Source organism: Saimiri boliviensis, chromosome 6, assembly GCF_048565385.1.
Source record: "Saimiri boliviensis isolate mSaiBol1 chromosome 6, mSaiBol1.pri, whole genome shotgun sequence".
Taxonomy (NCBI): domain Eukaryota; kingdom Metazoa; phylum Chordata; class Mammalia; order Primates; family Cebidae; genus Saimiri; species Saimiri boliviensis.
Window position 1 is genome coordinate 23,177,642 of NC_133454.1, and position 19,202 is coordinate 23,196,843.

The following is a 19,202-nucleotide window of genomic DNA, read 5'->3' on the forward strand; positions in this document are numbered from 1 at the left end:
CGGGCGAGAACGGGGCGGGACGCCAAGCGACTCGCCGCAATGCTTCCTGGGAGATGGAGTTCGCTCTCAGCGTACCGAGCCGCGAGGAGCCCAGAGAGAACTACCAGTCCCGGAGGGCAGCGCGCGGACCCCGGCCCGCCACGCCCCTGGGCTGGGCTCCGCCCCTCCGCCCCTTTTGCAAAGCTGCGCTGGCCGCCCGCGGAGGGGAGGTTGCAGAGCGAGGGCAGGAGGTGGGTGCGGTGCGGACGGGGGCGGGCGGGGGCGCCGGGACTGCCAGCGAGGGGACGTGGGCCCATTGAGCACCTGTCTTACCATAAGGCTAATCTATCCCAGCCTCGCCATTCTCATCTGTGAAATGGGGATGGCAGCGCCTGTGGCTGCGGAGGAGGGGAGGCGCGTTTCGGAGCTAGGTGAGCCAGAGAGGGCAGAGCTCTGAGAGGGGCGGGGCTGGTGGGAGGAGTCAGGGCGCAAGGTGATGGATGGAAAAGCCCGTATAATGAGGGTCGGGACTGTGGGTGGGGCAAGGAGGGGCGGGGGTCTCAAGGTGGGGGTGGGGCATTTGCCAGGGCGGAGAGGGGGCTCTAGGGCTGGGGAGTGGGTGCGGAAAAAGCCGATGAGGCCCGCCAGGGTGGGATTGGGGAAGGAGGGGCGGAGACAGATGACAGGGACCTCGCCCCGCTCTGGAGAGCCCTGGGCCGGCCGCGCTGTGGCGGCGTGGGCAGGAGCCTGTGATGCACAAAACACCTCCCTTAACTGTGCCTGGAAATAAAGGGCCCAGCCCCTAGCCCGTGCGGCACACCGTGATCTCATTCACCTCTCACGCCCTGGAAAGCAGAGGCGTCACCATAGCCGTTGACAGGTGAGGAATGTGAGGTTCAGAAAAGCGAAGAGACTTGCCCCAAACCACTCAGGACTCCTTGCTTCAAAGACCTTGCTTTTTTCCCTGCACTTGGGGAGGCAGAGGTTTAGCTTGGAGTTGGGGGCAAGAAAGAAACAAAAGTTTTGATGCCCTGACCTTCGCAAATTGTCTGGCAGGACCAGTTCCCCCCAACCCTTCCGAATGCCGGTCTGTAAGGCAGCCCTCCTGTGCTACTGTGAGGATGAAATGAGATGGATTTGAAAGCAGTGTTTATAAATTACTGTTGGGAGGAGCAGGAAGACGGTAAGAAGAGAGCTGTTGAAATGGGGTGCTTGTGCCTGAGGAAAAGCACAAGGTGAAGCGTAAGAATGAGCTGAGAAGGCAAAGGAAGATTCTGGAAGAGTTTGGGGATGGTGGCGATTGTTAGGGGTCTACACCAGCTGAAAGAATACCTTGCCGTGCCAGATCCCACGGCGTCCTTCTTCCAGCCTACCTCTCCTCTCCTTCCCTCTCCTGCCTTTTGCGCAGTTCATTCTGGGGTCCCTATGTGTCAGGTGGGTCTAGGAAGCACTTTTTCTCTCTTCCTGTGGGTTGTGATGGTAATGGAGCAGCCTGTGGGCTTCTTAGACGGATTGAGCAAGACAGAATTATAGATACAGCTCTTTGATGTGGGGTGGTCAAGAAAGGAAGGTGAAGGGTAGTAGTCCTGCGGGTTTCAAGGCAAAGAGTCCTTTCCCCGGTGGACTGAGTAAGGTAGGGAAGTCTCCCGCTTACTGGAAGACACGCTACTCACTCTGAGCTTTGTCTTTCATGAAATTTACCCAGCCACATGCTGTCCATTCCCTTATGCAGTTTCCACTGCATTTACTTGCAAGTAATCACCTGGGCCTTGTCACGTGCCTTTAGATTCCAGATTGAAAATTCGAGAGCATTTCAAAATTAGAAAGTTTAAAAAATCCAGCTGGGGAAAATGGATCTGACTAAACAGGAAAGAAATTTCTTCCTCTTCCCCTATTCTCCCTGCTTCTGTGGATGCAGAAAGGGTCACTCCCAGCCCCAGCAGGGGAGCCAGGCACCCATTTACTTAAGTAAAGTTGGCTGTGGTAAGGGGTTAGAATAAAATTCTCCAGAGGTGCAGAGGAGAGGGAATGAATTCCAGCCGAGGGGCCTGGCAGATGCATGGGACTTGCCTTCGAGGTCCAGGCAGAGGGGATGGCAGATACCAAATTGCAGAGGTTGAAGAGGACCCGGTATGGTTGGTCTGTAAATTAGGGATATCATAGTATCTACTTCATCTGTGAGATTGAAAGAGATTAACATGCATAAAGTGTCTAGCACGGTAGCAACTGCTCAATAAATGTTAGCCATTATTATTACTATTGTAGTGTTTGTTATTGTTGTGATCATCGTCATCTGCCCAGGAATGTGCCTCAGGCTGTACAGCTAGTAAGTGGCAGAGGGTGATTCAGATACAAGCCCAGGTAATGCCGAACACCTTGCATGGTCCGCCCCCTACCCTGCACAGCCTCTCCAGTTCCTTTCCTTTTTTTTCTTTTGAGACAGGGTCTTGCTCTGTTGCCCAGGCTGGAGTGCAGTGGCGTGATCTTGGCTCACTGCAGCCTGACCTCCCAAGCTCAAGCGATTCTCCTACCTCAGCCCGATGAGCAGCTGGGACTATAGGCACATGTTACCATGCCCAGCTTTTTTTTTTTTTTTTTCATTCTCTGTAGAAACGAGGTCTCATTATGTTGTCTAGGGTGGTCTCAAACTCCTGAACTCAAGCGATCCTCCTGCCTCGGACTTCCAAGTGCTGGGATTACAGGTGTGAGCCACGGCACCTGGCCTCTCTCCAGTTTTTTCTGCCCATCCTTGACATTTCTAAGGCCCAGGAGTGGCCTCTGTTTGTCAGCATTCACAGTGAGCCATGACAGGAGTTTCTTTCCTGCCAGGGTACAGAGATTCTGGGTTCATGAGGAGGCAGGAAAAATGAGGCCTGAACAGCCATCTTCTCCCAGGCAGAATCACAGCACAGAAGATAGGCAGGCCTAGTGGTGTGGTTTCTGAGGGTGGGGGATCTATCCAGACTGCCCACCAGGCTTAGATTCTAACTCCTCAACCACATCTGGGCCTTTTTAGCTTGGCCCTGGTTGACATCCTCACCTTTCAAAATTCAGCAACACTTGGGAAGGAAAATTACGAGCTTTTCACACTTCTAAGTAGGAGCAGCAAATCTGTAACTTAATAAGTCTGGTTATTTATTGGAGTATGGCACTATGAATGTAACTTTACATCTATTGCCCCGTGAATGAAGTATTCTTCCCCCTTCTTTTAAAATACAATATTTTAAAAAATTTTCAAGCTTACATAAAAGCTTAAAGTACAACCCTTAACCTAGATATACCAATTCACAATTTGCCAATTGTGCTTTTACACAAACACACACTTTTTTTTGGCCAAATTAAGTTACCGACATGTTGACGTTTGATCCCTAAATTCCTCAGCATGTATCTCCTAATAAGGACATTCTACTTCATGACCATAATACCATTATTATACCTAATAAGTCAGTATCACCCAATGTAATAGTTATTAAAAATTTTCTGCTGGGTGCAGTGGGTTACGCCTATAACCCCAGCATTTTGGGAGGCCAAGGCGGATAGATCGCTTGAACCCAGGAGTTCAAAGCAAGCCTGGGCAACATGGTGAAACCCCATCTCTGCAAAAAACACAGAAATTAGCAGGGTGTGGTGGCATGCACCTGTAGTCCCAGCTACTGGGGATGTCAAGGCTGCAGTGAACCGTGATCACACCACTGCACCCCAGCCTGGGTGACAGAGTGAGACCCTGTCTCAAAAAAGAAAAAAAAAATTCTAATTGCCCCAAAATACCTTATATAGTTTCTGGTTTTTAAAATCAGAGCCAGTCAAGGTGTACATCACGCATTTTATTATATTGCTTTAATCAACTCATTTAAATAAAGCCCCTTGGCCAGGCATGGTGGCTCACACCTATAATCCCAGCATTTTGGGAGGCTGAGGTGGATGGATCACTTGAGGTCAGGAGTTCAAGACCACCCTGGCCAACATAATGAAACTCATCTCTACTAAAAATACAAAAATTTAGCTGGGTGACGTGGCACGTGCGTATACTCCTAGTTACTCAGGAGGCTGAGGCAGAAGAATTGCTTGAACACAGGAGCTGGAGGTTGCAGTGAGCCAAAATTGTGCCATGGCACTCCAGCCTGGGCAGTAGAGTGTGACTCCATCTTATAGAGTTCCTCCACCTATTTAAATGTGTTTGACTGGTTTATCAATGATTAGATTTGGGTTAGATTCAAGTTTTTGGCAATATGTGTACTTACTGCATCATGTCAGGAGGATATGATGTCAGGAGGATATGATGTCAGGGTCTTACGATCCATGAATGCTAAATTTGATGATTAGTTAAGGTCATGGCAACCTGATCTCTGTATCATAAAGGTAAATTTTTCCTTCTTACAACTAATAGGTAATCTATAAAGTGATTCTCTGAGTCTGTTATAATTATGTGCTCCTGATAACCTTCCACACCACATCCATGGATGATCCCTGCCTGAATTGCAACACTGAGGGCTGCAAGTTGGTAATTTTCTAATTCTGCCGTTCCTTCTATATTTGTTAACTTTTTTTTATAGAAAAAGTATTTTTTTAATAGAATAAATTTTTCCTGTCTCTATCTTTCTCACTCCATTCTTTTCCCCTTCTTTTTTTCTTTCGGGAATAGCATTATGGATTCTTGGGGGTTTTTTGTTTTGTTTTTTCTTTTATTTATTTATTTATTTATTTATTTATTTTGAGACGGAGTTTCGCTCTTGTTACCCAGGCTGGAGTGCAATGGCGCGGTCTCGGCTCACTGCAACCTCCGCCTCCTGGGCTCAGGCAATTCTCCTGCCTCAGCCTCCTGAGTAGCTGGGATTACAGGCACGTGCCACCATGCCCAGCTAATTTTTTTGTATTTTTAGTAGAGACGGGGTTTCACCATGTTGACCAGGATGGTCTCGATCTCTTGACCTCCTGATCCACCCGCCTCGGCCTCCCAAAGTGCTGGGATTACAGGCGTGAGCCACTGCACCCGGCCTGTTTTGTTTTTTCGAGATGAAGTCTCACTCTGTTGCCCAGGCTGGAGTGCAGTGGTGCAGTCTTGGCTCACTGCAACCTCCACCTGCTGGGTTCAAGCGAGTCTCCTGCCTCAGCCTCCCAAGTAGCTGGGATAAGAGGTGCACCCCACCATGCCCAGCTATTTTTTGTATTTTTAGTAGAAATGGGGTTTGGCCAGGTTGGTCATAAACTCCTGACCTCAGGTGATCCACCTGCCTTAGCCTCCCAAAGTGCTGGGATCATAGGCGTGAGCCACTGTGTCCAGCCTGGACACTTGTTTTTTGTTTTTTAATTCATTGTGCTATATGGAGTCACTGTGAACTTTTCCTGTAAAAGTCCTGGAATCATCAGTTTCTCCAGAAAGCCCTGGTTTTGTTTTGTTTTAGAGGAAATGATGACATTCAGAAACAAAGATCCAGGGGTAAGTGTGTTTATTGCTACTGGGGGTCATTTCTACTGAGCACAGCTGAGCACAGCTAGGAAATGATGGATGAGTGAGCACAGCTAGGATATGATGGATGAGTGATTGACAGATAGATGATAGATGGATAATGTTCATTACTCAGTGTGTTTATTGTTACAACAGCTGGTCCCAACTGATAGGATTCCATGGTAAGTCGTTTCACTATGAAAGTAATGCTCATTACGGAAGTGGACAGTAATGTAGGAGAAAGAAAACTGTGCAGAAAAGAGCCTTTGCCTACTCCAGGTCGCCATGAGTATACAGGCTGTTAGCTAGGACCTCTGTGGCTGGGTTCAGCTTCCTGCTGAAGACCTCTAGAGGACTGGTTGTCTGATGGCTGTCCAAACCAGGACTTTCCAGAGGCCAGGACTCTGAGGTCAAGAATGCACATGATGGGCATGGTGGCACATGCCTGTAATCCAAGCTACTCAGGAGGCTGAAGCAGGAGAATTGCCTGAACCCAGGAGGCGGAGGTTGCGGTGAGCCGAGATCACGCCATTGCACTCCAGCCTGGGTAACAAGAGCGAAACTCCGTCTCAAAAAAAAAAAAAAAAAAAAGAATGCACATGAAGCCCTGGGCAAGGGATTCACCCTCTTTGGGTCTGCTTTAGGTTGTCTTTGAAATAAAGACAATGTGATCTGTCCTGCCTGGGTCCCAGAGTTGTAAGAATCAACGTATTTATCAATATGTTTATTTTTAAACATTGCTAATTGTGACTCTTCAACACATTTATTACCAAATCCCTTCTCATTGTTTTAAAACCAGGGTGAAATGTCATTGCTTTATAATCTGGTGTAACACATTACACTAAGATGTCTTAACCAAATATTCTTTTAGTTTTATCAGTTATCAGAGCTTCCAGATTAAATCTTTAATTTTTAAAATCTTTTTTGAAAATTGCCATTGGGATTTGGATTAGGACAGCATAACAACTCTAATTAAATATTTTTATTTTGGGTTTTATTGAGATAAGGTCTGGCTCCGTCACCCAAGCCGGAGTGCAGTGCCACGATCTTGGCTCACCGCAACCTCCACCTCCTGGGACAAAACCAATTATTAAAATGGAAGAAGTTCCTATAGCTATTATCACTTAGGAAATTACAAAGTTTTTAGAAGCCTGGCCAACAGCTGGGGACAAAGACTAAAATGTATATTGCTTATTATATCACAGTATCACACAGCCCCTCCCCCTAGTGCCACAAGTACCCTACTGTGTGCCAGGCAGTGACTATGCAGGCATGAGACATGCAGTTGCTCTCAACTAACAAACCAGGCAGTGGTTTTCAAAAAAGATTGTTTTGTCACCCACAGTATGAAGATACCATGATATAGTTTATTTATACACAACTAAAACAGAAGTTTCACAACAATACATATAATTGGTCACAACCCACTTAACTGTGTTGATGTCATGACTTGCTAACAGGTCACAACCTTCATTTTTTTTTTTTTTTTCCTGTTTATGGAGGTAAAATTTACATATGGTAAAATTTACTTTTTTTTTTTTTTTTTTTTTTGAGACAGAGTTTCGCTCTTGTTACCCAGGCTGGAGTGCAATGGTGCAATCTCGGCTCACCGCAACCTCCGCCTCCTGGGTTCGAGCAATTCTCCTGCCTCAGCCTCCCTAGTAGCTGGGACTACAGGCGTGTCCCACCATGCCCAGCTAATTTTTTGTATTTTTAGCAGGGACGGGGTTTCACCATGTTGACCAGGATGGTCTTGATCTCTTGACCTTGTGATCCACCCGCCTTGGCCTCCCAAAGTGCTGGGATTACAGGCGTGAGCCACCGCGCCCGCCCCCCCACCCTTTTTTTTTTTTTTTTTAATCGAGACAGGGTTTTCACTATGTTTGCCAAGCTGGTCTTGAACTCCTGGGCTCAAGTTAACCTCCTGCCTCAGCCTCTCAAAGTACTGGGATTATAGGAATGAACCACCACAGCTGGCCAAAATTCACCGTTTTAGAAGTGTACAGTTACATGAATTTGACAGTCTTTATATACACATTTGACCACCACCACACCATATTACTTTTTTGCCAACCTAATAGAATATTCTGATCACTACAAAATATGTCTTGTGTTTCTTTGTAGCCAGTCTTGTCTCCCCAACCCAGCCCTAGGAATTCAGTTATCTGATTTGTGTCTTTACAGTTTTGCCTTTGCCAGAATGTTATACAAATAGAATCATGCACCATGTAAACTTCTGAAGCTGGCTTCTTTCACTTGACGTAATGCTTTTGAAATTCTTATAGGTGATCATGTATTTTAGTAGTTAATTCCTGTGTATTGCTAAGTCTATCCTATTGTGCGGCTATACTAAAATTTGTTTATCTGTTTACATTTTAGTTGTTTCTGGGTTTGGGAAATTACAAATAAGCTGCCATAAATGTTGACATAAGTTTTTATATGGACATATGTCTCCACTTCTCTGGGATAAATATCTAGGTGTAAGATCATTAGGTCACGTGATAATTATATGCTGTATTAGTCCATTCTAAGGCTGCTAATAACGACATACCCGAGACTGGATAATTTATAAAGAAGAGGATTAATTGACTCACAGTTCCACAGGACTGGGGAGGCCTTAGGAAACTTAAAATCATGGTGGAAGGGGAAGCAAATAGGTCCTTTTTCACATGGTGGTAGCAAGGAGAAGTGCCAAGCGAAAGGGGAAACCCCTTATAAAACCATCAGGTCTGGTGAGAGCTCACTCACTATCACAAGAACAGCATGAGGGAAACTGCCCCAGTGATTCAGTCGTCTCTACCTGGTCCTGCCCTTGACACATGGGGATTGTTACAATTCAAGGTGAGATTTGGGTGGGGACACAAAGCCAAACCATACCATATGCCAAACTTTTTCAGCAGTAGTTACCATTTGCCGGCGGTGTATGAGGTTTCCTTTGTTCTGTGTACCCACCTTCATTTGGCATTGTCAGATTTTTTTATATGGGCCACTGTAATAAGTATATAGCAGCATGTAATTGTGGTTTCAGTTTTCATACCCTAATGACGAATGATATTGACCATCTTTTCATGTGATTGTCAGTTGTCTATGTATCTTCTTTGGTGGAATATTTGTTAGATCTTTTGTCTGGTTGTTTTGTTTTTGTTTTTTTAAGTAGAGAGAGGGTTTCGCCGTGTCAGCCAGGCTGGGCTTGAACTCCTGGCCTCAAGTGATCTACCCGCCTCAGCCTCCCAAAGTGCTGGGATTATAGGCGTAAGCCACTGCACCCAATTTTGTCTGTTTTTTTTTTTTTTTTTTCTTTCTTTTTTTTTGAGATGGAGTTTCGCTCTTGTTACCCAGGCTGGAGTGCAATGGCGCGATCTCGGCTCACCGCAACCTCCGCCTCCTGGGCTCAGGCAATTCTCCTGCCTCAGCCTCCTGAGTAGCTGGGATTACAGGCACGCGCCACCACGCCCAGCTAGTTTTTTGTATTTTTAGTAGAGATGGGGTTTCACCATGTTGACCAGGATGGTCTCGATCTCTCGACCTCGTGATCCACCCGCCTCGGCCTCCCAAAGTGCTGGGATTACAGGCTTGAGCCACCGCGCCCGGCTTTGTCTGTTTTTTAATTGGGTTATTTTCTTACTGAGTTTTGAGGGTTCTTTATATATTCTGGTTAACAATCCTTTATCACATAGGTGTTTTGCAAATGTTTTCTCCATCTCTGTCTTATTCTGTCATTTTTCTTAACAGTGTCTTTTGAAGAGCAAAAGTTTTTTATTTGGATGAAGTCTAGTTTATTGATTTTTTTTTTAAATGGGTTGTCCCTTTTGGATCCTATCCAAGAAATCTTTGCCTAATCCAAAGTTGCAAAGATTTTCTCCTAGAAGTTTTTTAGTTTTAGATTTTACGTTTAGGTCTATGATCTGTTTTGAGTTTATTTTTCATATATGGCATAAGAGATGAACCACAGTTCTTTTTCCCCCATATGGATGTCCACTGATCTACACTTTGATAGAGCCAGGGAAGAGGACCATGTGCAAAGCCGATCACTGCAGATGAAGTGGTGAATCCTGCCAGAGAGGGTTGTGCAAGGCAGCAGAAAGCCCTGAGAGGAGAGCTGTTAACCTAGTGGAGATCTGGGGACAGCCACACAGAGCTGATGTCTCATAGGCTGGGCCTGAAAGGTAGACAGCAGAGATGATAGAGAAGGTAGACAAGGGTGGTCTGGGGACCCCAAAGGCAGGTGACAGTGTGAAGGAGACTGACTCAGTGGCATCTGGAGTGCATGGAGGGCAAGGGTAGACATGAGAAGAGAAGGTCTGCAGACCAGAAAGGCAGGTGAACAGATGGTAGGGAGCTGAGTGAGAATCTAGGGGTGCAGGGGACAGGGATGAGGCCTGAGCTCTGGGAGTAGCTATAGGGATGGGTTCAAGGAGATAGAGTCAAGACAAACTGTAGGGCTGAAGAGTCGTGGCTGCCTTTCTCAGGCAGTTGGGTGGCTGAGAAGAGTTCATAGCAGAGTTAGGGACAGAGGAAGTCACAGATTAGGTTTCTGGTACCTGTGTTACTGGTGGAGGGTCCAGACTGCAAGTTATCCAGGTCCTTGGCGTTTTGAACAAAGTAGCAGAGGGACTGGGTGCGGTAATTCCCGCACTTTGGGAGGCCTAGGTGGGCGGATCACTTGAGGTCAGTCTAAGACCAGCCTGGCCAACAAACAAAAAACATGTCAGAGGAATGAAACACTGGAACGAAGCAGCGAAAACAGGAATTAATTAAAATGAGAAAGCACTCTGCAGGGTGGGAGTGGGCCAAAGCAAGAGCTCAAAGGCCCACTCCCACCTACAAAGTTCTCTGGCCTTTAAGCACCCCATTTGAGGCTCTTATCGGCTACCCCTTATCTGGACACGAAGGATTTAGTCTATGGCTAATTAAAGGCTGAGGTGAATGGGCACCCACTATGCAGGTAAAGGGATGGTCTCAATCCAAGGCCACCTCCCTTTCCATCTGAGACATGGTGGAGGGGAGGGTTGCAGGGAGAGGAGCATTTGATCCTTTGTCACCCAGCTGGGGCAACTGGATTTTTCCTTTTGGTTCAGCTTTAGGAAATTGGTGTTAATTGGCCTTAGGGTCCCTGCCGACAGACCCAGGGTTTTCCTTTTGATCCAGCTTTGGGAAGTCAGCAGAATTGGCCTCAGATTTTTTTGCCCCCAGACCTTGTTAGTTTCTCTTTTTGGAAGTTAGCACAAATTGACCTTAAGTTCCATGTCTCCAGACCCTGTTCTCCTGCCTCGACTACAGAATATCCAGGTGGAGGTGGCCAGGAGGCAGCTGGGAACACTTAGCGGGGCTGAGGCTCAGTGGCGTTAGTTCATCACTGCCTGACTGCAGACCTCCCCGACTGATGACTCCCCTCGTGTCATGTTATTGTGCCCTTTGCAGCAGGACTGTGGATTTGTGATGATGGACACTGGGTCCCTGTGACTAGAGAATAGGGACTTGGAGGACTGAGCTCTGTGACTCATTAGGTAGGGGGAGATCACCAGAGCACACCCTGGACTCGGGACAGGAGACCTGCCTGCTAGCCAGCCTCTGCCCTTGACTGCCTGCGTAACTGCTGCTCTCCCCAGACAAATGACCGGGAGCCATGACGTCAGGGGGGATGCAGGAAAGCAGGTGCCGTGCTGCTTTTGCAAGCAAAGAAGTAGGAGTTTGAGCACCTATCCAGGGTTCCCAGGGAATGCCCTGTGGCTCCTGACCTCCCCCGCCCAGAATGCTCTGAGCACTTCAGCACTAATGCATGGAAGAGATAAGGGTCTGTGGCCCATGAAACTGTCCAGCCTCTCTGTCCCCTGCTCCTGTTCCTGCCATGGAGTTGGGCCACTTCACAGAGCCTGGGCCTGAAACCCAATGTTGAAACTGGGGTATCTGTTTGTTTACAAGAAGAAACAGACTGAAACTAGAACATGCACATTTCTATCCCGAAAAAAAAAAGAGATGGAGTAGACTAGAGTCCTACAAAGAGGGCAACAAGGAAGATTCTGGACTGGGTAAAGGGGACCCACTCCTGAGTCCAGCTCCTGTCTGGCCCTCTGGAGAGAGAATTGGCCAGATTTAGCCCTGAGTGCCAGCACCCTCCCCAGTTGCTGCCTAGCAACCAGCTCCACGGCAGCAGCCACGCCCCCAACGGCGGCTCACCCACACCTCTGTGGGACCTCCCCACCGTCTCGCAGCCCATCTGCTCTAGGCTTCTACTGACGATTTTTGCATTTCACATAGGCTCATTTCTCCTCAGACACTCCAGATGGGGAATGCCTTTCTGCAATATCAAAGTGCCCTGTTAGACAGGTGACGAATCATGAGGGACATGCCCCCCCACCCCCCGAGACTCGAGGATGGCAGCTGAATCTCTCTCACATTGGCATAGCCACATGCTCTGGAGAAAGGAGGCGTCGGTGCAGTCAGCCTCTTCAAGAGGCAGACATGTTGAGTTCTTGCCGCCCATGCTGGGTGACTTTGGGGAGGTGTCTCCTCAGACCTCTGTTCTCCATCTGGACAGTTAGTGTGCCTGGCAGGATGGGTGTGTGTGTGTGTGTGTTGAGACTGGGTCTTACTCTGTTACTCTGTCCCCCAGGCTGGAGTACTGTGGTATAATCACGGGTCACTGCAGCCTCCACCTCCCAGACTCAAGCGATCCTCCCACCTCAGCCTCCAGAGTAGCTGGGATACAGGTGCTTGCCACCGTCTTTTTTGTTGTTGTTGCCAAGACTGAGTCACCGGGTTGGCCAGCCTGATCTCAAACTCCTGAGCTCAGCCGATCTGCCCACGTTGGCCTCCTGAAATGCTGGGATTACACGCATGAGCCACTGTGTCTACCAGCCAGATAGTTTTTGATGTGCCAAGATTCACTCCTGACCTCCTCCTCCATCTTCGCCCTGTCCTGTCACTGTGCCTTCACTCTCTCTCTCCTCCTCTGCCAGCACAGACTCTTCTGGGGATAATACTGGGGCCAGTTCCTCTTGGCACCCCTATCTACCATGTCAGGGAAGGATTGCTAAATCTAGTCCACAGCTTGGCTCAGGGGAAAATACAGGGTTGGAAGCTGGAGCTGAGAGATCCTGTTTTCTAGAACATTCGTAAAGGAGACTCGCCAGCTATAGATACTGACAGCTGGGAGATCAGAGGGGCTCTGTTAAGGAGTGAATAGGGTACCTTCAGGAGGGTGCTCTGGACAGAGTCCTGCATTTGCACTGACCTTGCAGCCAGTTTCAGAGAAGTTTGGGGTGTCACGACAGCAAAGGACAGGCCACCAGGAGCCAAGAGCATCTTCATGGCAAGGCAGGTCAGCATGATGAAGTGAAAGTCTAGAAAGGAATGTCATTTGGAGTCTGGACAGCTGAGTGATCCATTGTGGGCTTTGAAGATAGATGGAAATGACACTAATCATGGCCGTTCGTTGTCATATGTTTGAGAGAGAAAAATAAATTCAGCAGCGTCATTGGTACAGAAGGAGCACTGAGCCTGGAGTCATAAATCTCAGACCGTTTGTTAAGTACTTCAAACATACCAATCTTTGTCTAGTAAACATTTACACATTTTTCTTTCACATAAAAGAACCTGAGTTTGAATCCTACCTAGCAAGGCATTTTGCCTTTCTGATCTTGAGGAATGAATCCTGGCACAGTTTTCCTCATCTGCACAAGAGGGATGGATGATGACATTGTCTATGTCAAAAGATAATACAACTTTTTTTTTTTTTCTTTTTTTGACACAGAATTTCACTTGTTTCCCAGGCTGGAGTGCAATGACGCCGTCTCAGTTCACTGCAACCTCTGCCTCCCAAATTCAAATGATTCTCCTGCCTCAGCCTCCTGAATACCTGGGATTACAGGCACCCACCACCATGCCCCACTAATTTTTGTATTTTTAGTAGATACAGGATTTCTCCATGTTGGCCAGGCTGGTCTCGAACTCCTGACCTCAGGTGATTCACCCGCCTCCGCCTCCCAAAGTGCCAGGATTACAGATGTGAGCCACTGTGCCTTGCTGATACAACTATTATGTAAGCAAATATATGTATAAACACATAGAGCATAGCTTTCAGTTCTGGCACATTTTCCTTTCTTGAGATCAGTGGTTCTCTATTCTAACTGAACATTTAGAATCACTAAGGGAGCTCTTTCAAAATACCAGTGCTAGGGCAGTATTCCAGACCAATTGAAATAGAATCTTGGGGCAGAGTGCGGTGGCTCACATCTGTAATCCCAGCACTTTGGGAGGCCCAGGCAGATGGATCAGGAGGTCAGGAGATTGAGACCATCCTGGCTAACACGGTGAAACCCCATCTCTACTAAAAATACAAAAAATTAGCCAACACACTATCTCTACTAAAAATACAAAAAATTAGCTAGGTGTGGTGGCACGTGCCTGTAGTCCCAGCTGCTCAGGAGGCTGAGGCCGGGGAATCACTTGAACTTGGGAGGCGGAGGTTACAGTGAGCCAAGATCGCACCACTGCACTCCAGCTTGGGTGACAGAGCAAGACACTGTCTCCAAAAAAATAAAATAAAAAAATAAATCTCGGGCGGGCAGAGCCAGGCTTTAGGTGTCCTTTCTTTTCCTCTTCCCTGTCCTTTTCCTTTCTCCTTTCCCCCTCCCTAGTGAAGCTAATGTACTTTGCACAGTGTTGGCAATTATCACCCATTCATCAGGTATTAATTTATTTTGATCCCAAGGGCATAGGCTTGATGTACAATAAGGAGTTAAGGACTGTGAGTTCTCAGATAAGGTTTGGTTATAGTCATTTCTCACTTGTCACCCACTCCAGGACTACTTCCAGCACCCCAGTCTCCTGCCATGTCCGACCCCATCACGCTAAACGTCGGGGGGAAGCTCTATACGACCTCATTGGCGACCCTGACCAGCTTCCCCGACTCCATGCTAGGCGCCATGTTCAGCGGGAAGATGCCCACCAAGAGGGACAGCCAGGGCAATTGCTTCATTGACCGTGACGGTAAAGTGTTCCGCTATATCCTCAACTTCCTGCGGACCTCCCACCTTGACCTGCCTGAGGACTTCCAAGAGATGGGCCTGCTCCGCAGGGAGGCCGACTTCTACCAGGTGCAGCCCCTGATTGAGGCCCTGCAGGAGAAGGAGGTGGAGCTCTCCAAGGCCGAGAAGAACGCCATGCTCAACATCACGCTGAACCAGCGTGTGCAGACGGTCCACTTCACTGTGCGCGAGGCGCCCCAGATCTACAGCCTCTCCTCCTCCAGCATGGAGGTCTTCAACGCCAACATCTTCAGCACCTCCTGCCTCTTCCTCAAGCTCCTTGGCTCTAAGCTCTTCTACTGTTCCAATGGCAATCTCTCCTCCATCACCAGCCACTTGCAGGACCCCAACCACCTGACTCTGGACTGGGTGGCCAATGTGGAGGGCCTGCCGGAAGAGGAGTACACCAAGCAGAACCTCAAGAGGCTCTGGGTGGTGCCCGCCAACAAGCAGATCAACAGCTTCCAGGTCTTCGTGGAGGAAGTACTGAAAATCGCTCTGAGCGATGGCTTCTGCATCGATTCTTCTCACCCACATGCTCTGGATTTTATGAACAATAAGATTATTCGATTAATACGGTACAGGTAAAAGGACCCCAGCAACATTGGAGAACGGGAGTCCCAAGAAGCTCATGTCTACCAAGGTCTTAGAGGGCATCTTGCCAGTGGTGCGAGGCAGGGAACTTACTAATCTGTATTAATTATGTAGCAGGACTTGATGCCCCCCATGATGAAGTCCACCTTTTGGAATCCAGTGTCCTCTGAACAGAACCACCTTTTTTCTTGCCATTTTCAGCTGGAGACGGGCAGTTTATTATGACAAGTGAAGAGTCAGCTGATGTGTACTAAAGGAGGCCACAGGAGGACTTTCCAGCTGGGACAAAGGAGCAGCAGTTTTCTCCTGGGCTCCGTATCTCTGTACCACCATCCAGTGCCGCATGTATCCATCTGTAAAAAGGCTCTGGTGGAGAGGATGGGATAAGAACAAGAGGCTGCCTCCAGTTAACCAGGAATAAAGTCCCCAGCAGTTCCTGTCACACCTGCTTCTCACTTCCTAGGGTGCATCCATAATAGTGGATGTTTGCCCAGGGGTGACTGTGTTTGGCTGGCATGGAATGCTGTGCATTCTCAGAGCCCTGTTAGTGTTCCCTCCGGGGGGGGACAGAGATGAGCTGTGGCAGGGTCTAGAAGAGTGAGTGTCCAGGCAGGGTTCAGAAGGTAAGAATGTCCCTCTTGATGGGGCCGAGTCAAGGGATTCCTGACTTCAGAAAAGGTCTGCTGTCTCTGCAAAGATGTGCAAGTATCTGGAGCCAGGGTAATGAAAGGTGCTTCCAGATCCAGCCTGTTGTCTCACTTTCGCCATTGTTTTCCCCAAAATTTGAGGTATCATTGAAACAGATCATGTTAAACAAATATATTATGGATTCTCAGGGTTGGAAAACAATTCAATGATTGCTTAGTCCTCCCCCACCCCCAGAACACCCCAGCACATCTGAGGATGAGCGCCTCTCCCTCCTGCAAGTGATCACCTTGGCCTGCTTGCACACCTCTGCTGACAGGAAACCCACTGCTCCCAAGGCAGCTTCTGCCGTGGTTGGACAGTGCTGGCTGTTAGAAAGTTCTTCCTTCTATTGAGCCAAAATCTGTCCTGCCACCTGCTGGATTTTGGGTACACACCTTCCCTCTCACCCAGTTACACACCTTTGCTTTCAAAATAGTCACCTTGAGAGGTCATATGTATTTCTGAAAACGTTCTTCAGAATTCAGATTCTCCTCTGGGATCTGTCTTCAGAATCAAAGCTCTTTTCTGTCCCTGATAGTCAGTCCCCTTTTGTTATAGCATCAGCTCATTTGTGACTCACTTGACCCACCTACCCCACCAGCTATGGCTCCACATGTCTTTTGACCATTTTCTGCTGGAAGAGAAAGATTCACGGCCCCTAAAGAGATCCAGAGGAAAGAGACAGGGTCTCTGAGGGCAGCAGGGAGCCCAGGAGTGGTATGAACCATAACAGTACCCTTAGGGTAAATGTGCAACCCCTAAGACCCTGCCCTCAGGAAAGCGGCCTTGCCCTGCAGCCCTGTGTCCTACCCCTGGGTCTCCATGGGATGCCATCCAGGGCAAGCAACCCAAGCACTATTTCCCAGTGATAAGCCATGCGGTACCTCCAAACTGCACGTCATGTGAGTTTGGCCTTGAGAGTCCCAGGGTCTTCCCCCACTGGGCAGGGGTCCTCAGACAAAGCCAAGGAAACCTGGTGACACAGGCCCCTATGGGAGGTGGGCCCAGAAGGGGGCTTCCCATAGGTAGGCCTTGTGAGTAGGGAGCTTGTACACGGGGCTGTGGGCAGAGCCAACTCCCTAAAGGCCCTTTCCCCACTACAGTGGGACACAGGAGTCTGACAGCTTTCCTGCCGGGTACAGTGGCTCATGCCTGTAATCCCAACACTCTGGAAAGCCGAGGCAGGAAGATCACCTGAGGTCAGGAGTTCAAGACCAGCCTGGGCAACATGGTAAAACCCCATCTCTCCTAAAAATACAAAAATTAGCTGGGCATGGTGGGAGGCACCTATAACCCCAGCTATTTGGGAGGCTGAGGCAGGAGAATCTCTTGAACCCAGATAGCAGAGGTTGCGGTGAGCTGAGATTGTGCCATTGTACTCCATCCTGGGTGACAGAGCAAGACTCCCTCTCAAAAAAAAAAAAAAAAAGATGTCTCAGGTCAAGAGTACTTGGGAAAGACCCTAATGGAGAACCCAGTTTAGACCAAGTAGCAGAAGCTGTTGTCACAAGACAATTTGAGGAAGAAGTCTTACAGATAACCACTGCCCTTTTTCCTTTTCCATAAAACTCCATCTTTTCGGTGCTCCCTAATCCAAGCAGCTTGACTTTAGAGAAGTTACAGAAGCAGTGAAGCCACTAACATGCTGTGACTTTGTGCAAGTCACTCACCTCACTGAGCCACCTCCATTTCTTCGTCTGTGAAATGGGCATAACAGTAATACATAACCCTACCTACCTCACAGGGCTGTTGTGAGGATCAACTGAAATAATATAGTTGAGAATACAGCATAAATGATAAAGGATTGTTATTCTTTGTGTCTGCTTATAATGGGGAAAAACACCAGTCTCGAATCACTCTGACGGGTTTGAATCCAGAGCTCCAAGGCTCTGTAACCTTGGACAAGTCACTGAACATCTCTTGACTTGTTTCCTCATCGGGTAACAACTCCTTTCTCCCAGGGTTATGCAACTTAAACGAGTTGGTGTCTGTGAAAATTCCAAGCTGGGCTTGGCACACAGAAGCTCAGTGCTCTTACAGGAGGTGGTCATGGTGGACTGCTGTGTGGGGGACTAGGAGTCCCAGGAGAGTAGTTTAACAAGCCCTTACAGGGCACTTGCTGTATGGGCCCTGAAGACAGGAACAGCCACTAATAAGCTCATCGAAGTTCAGCCTGGAGAAAGCTTAGAGCTTCACAATGTGCTGCGGGAACTCAGGGAAAGAGCTCAGTTCTCGGAAGGGGCCTTGTGGATGGCCAAGGTGGGCCTCTGAGGGGAGGTTGGGCTTGACAGAATAAGCAAGAGAAGCTGAGATTGTGTCTTTGCCCTCCATCCTGGGAGATGGAGCAAGACTCTTATCTCAAAAAAAAGACAGATGTCCCAGGTCAAGAGTACTTGGGAAAGCCCCTCATGGAGAAACCAGTTTAGACCAGGTAGCAGAAGCTGTGGTCACAAGACAATTTGAGGAAGAAATCTTACAAATAACCACTGCCCTTTTTCCTTTTCCATAAAACTCTCCATCTTTTCAGTGCTCCCTAATTCAAGCAGCTTGACTTTAGAGAAGTTGCAGAAGCTGAGAGGCTGAGATCAGGCACAGGGAACAGCAAGAGCAGAGCTGGCAGCCAGGCAGGGAGGACGAGCAAGGGAAGGTGTACGTTCACACCGCCGAGGCACGAGGCGCAGGTGGAGGCAGTCTCATTGCCTGCCTCCAGCTTAGGTGAGCTTGGCCTTCTGCTTGGCAAAAATGTGAGAAAGGCAGAGAAGAAACACTTAGCAATGCCAGCAGCACCATCAGTGGACAAGCGAGTCTGAGTGTGAACTGTGAGCGGGGATGTGCTTCTTGTGAGCCCCTCATTGCCCTGGTGAGACCCCAGGGCAATCTCACCTAGACTCTGTTTAGCCTTTTATCCCGCCAAGGGCTCTGCCCCAGCTCAAGAAGCAATCAGGAACACATCACTTGCCAGCTCTCAGTTCCTGCCCTAGGTGTGGTCCCATGCATGTAGAGGGACAATTAGAATGCAAGCTTGAGGGAACCCTAAGCACCCACCTTGCTGTGACCACTTCATAAGCACCACCACCAAACAGAGACCCCGTATGCTTGAAGGCCAGCAGCAGGTACCACTCTGTGACCTCACGCCCTCAGTACCTCCAAAAGCCCTCCACCCTCTTAAGAAGTCCCTAGCCTCATGACCCTGGTCTGCCTTTGGGCCAGAGCTCCCTGTGCAGGGGTGCCCTTGCCCAGACCTCAGAATTTGCAGCCCAGGATGCAGCCACTCTGTTTTGTAAACCTCAGCCTAAATCACACAGCATTTAGGTAACTACCCATTTATTGACCCCAAACTTCCAGCTTCCTTTTACAAATTACTCTTAAAACACTCTGGCATCAGGCTGGGCAGGATGGCTCAGGCCTGTAATCCCAGCACTTTGGGAGGCCAAGGTGGGTGGATCACTTGAGGTCAGGAGTTCGAG

General features: G+C 48.4%; 1 protein-coding gene across 2 annotated transcripts; it reads left to right on the forward strand.

Moving 5' to 3' along the window:
- The first annotated feature begins 158 nt into the window (after nt 1-158).
- On the forward strand, nt 159-17,539 carry KCTD21 (potassium channel tetramerization domain containing 21). 2 transcript variants are annotated; one of them, XM_003935044.4, is made up of 2 exons: nt 159-230; nt 14,231-17,539. In XM_003935044.4, exon 2 carries the CDS (start codon nt 14,260-14,262, stop codon nt 15,040-15,042), a length of 783 nt encoding a protein of 260 aa, XP_003935093.1. In that variant the 5' UTR covers nt 159-230; nt 14,231-14,259; the 3' UTR covers nt 15,043-17,539. The 2 variants fall into 2 exon arrangements, with proteins under 2 accessions (XP_003935093.1, XP_074256498.1); XM_074400397.1 differs by lacking the exon at nt 159-230 and adding an exon at nt 329-410.
- The last annotated feature ends 1,663 nt before the right edge of the window (nt 17,540-19,202 follow it).

Coding starts and splice junctions, on each gene's coding strand:
- KCTD21 (XM_074400397.1), top strand. CDS start 356: ATGGGGATGGCAGCGCCTGTGGCTGCGGAGGAGGGGAGGCGCGTTTCG. Junction 411..14,230: donor GAGGCGCGTTTCGGAGCTAG/GTGAGCCAGAGA, acceptor CACCCACTCCAG/GACTACTTCCAGCACCCCAG.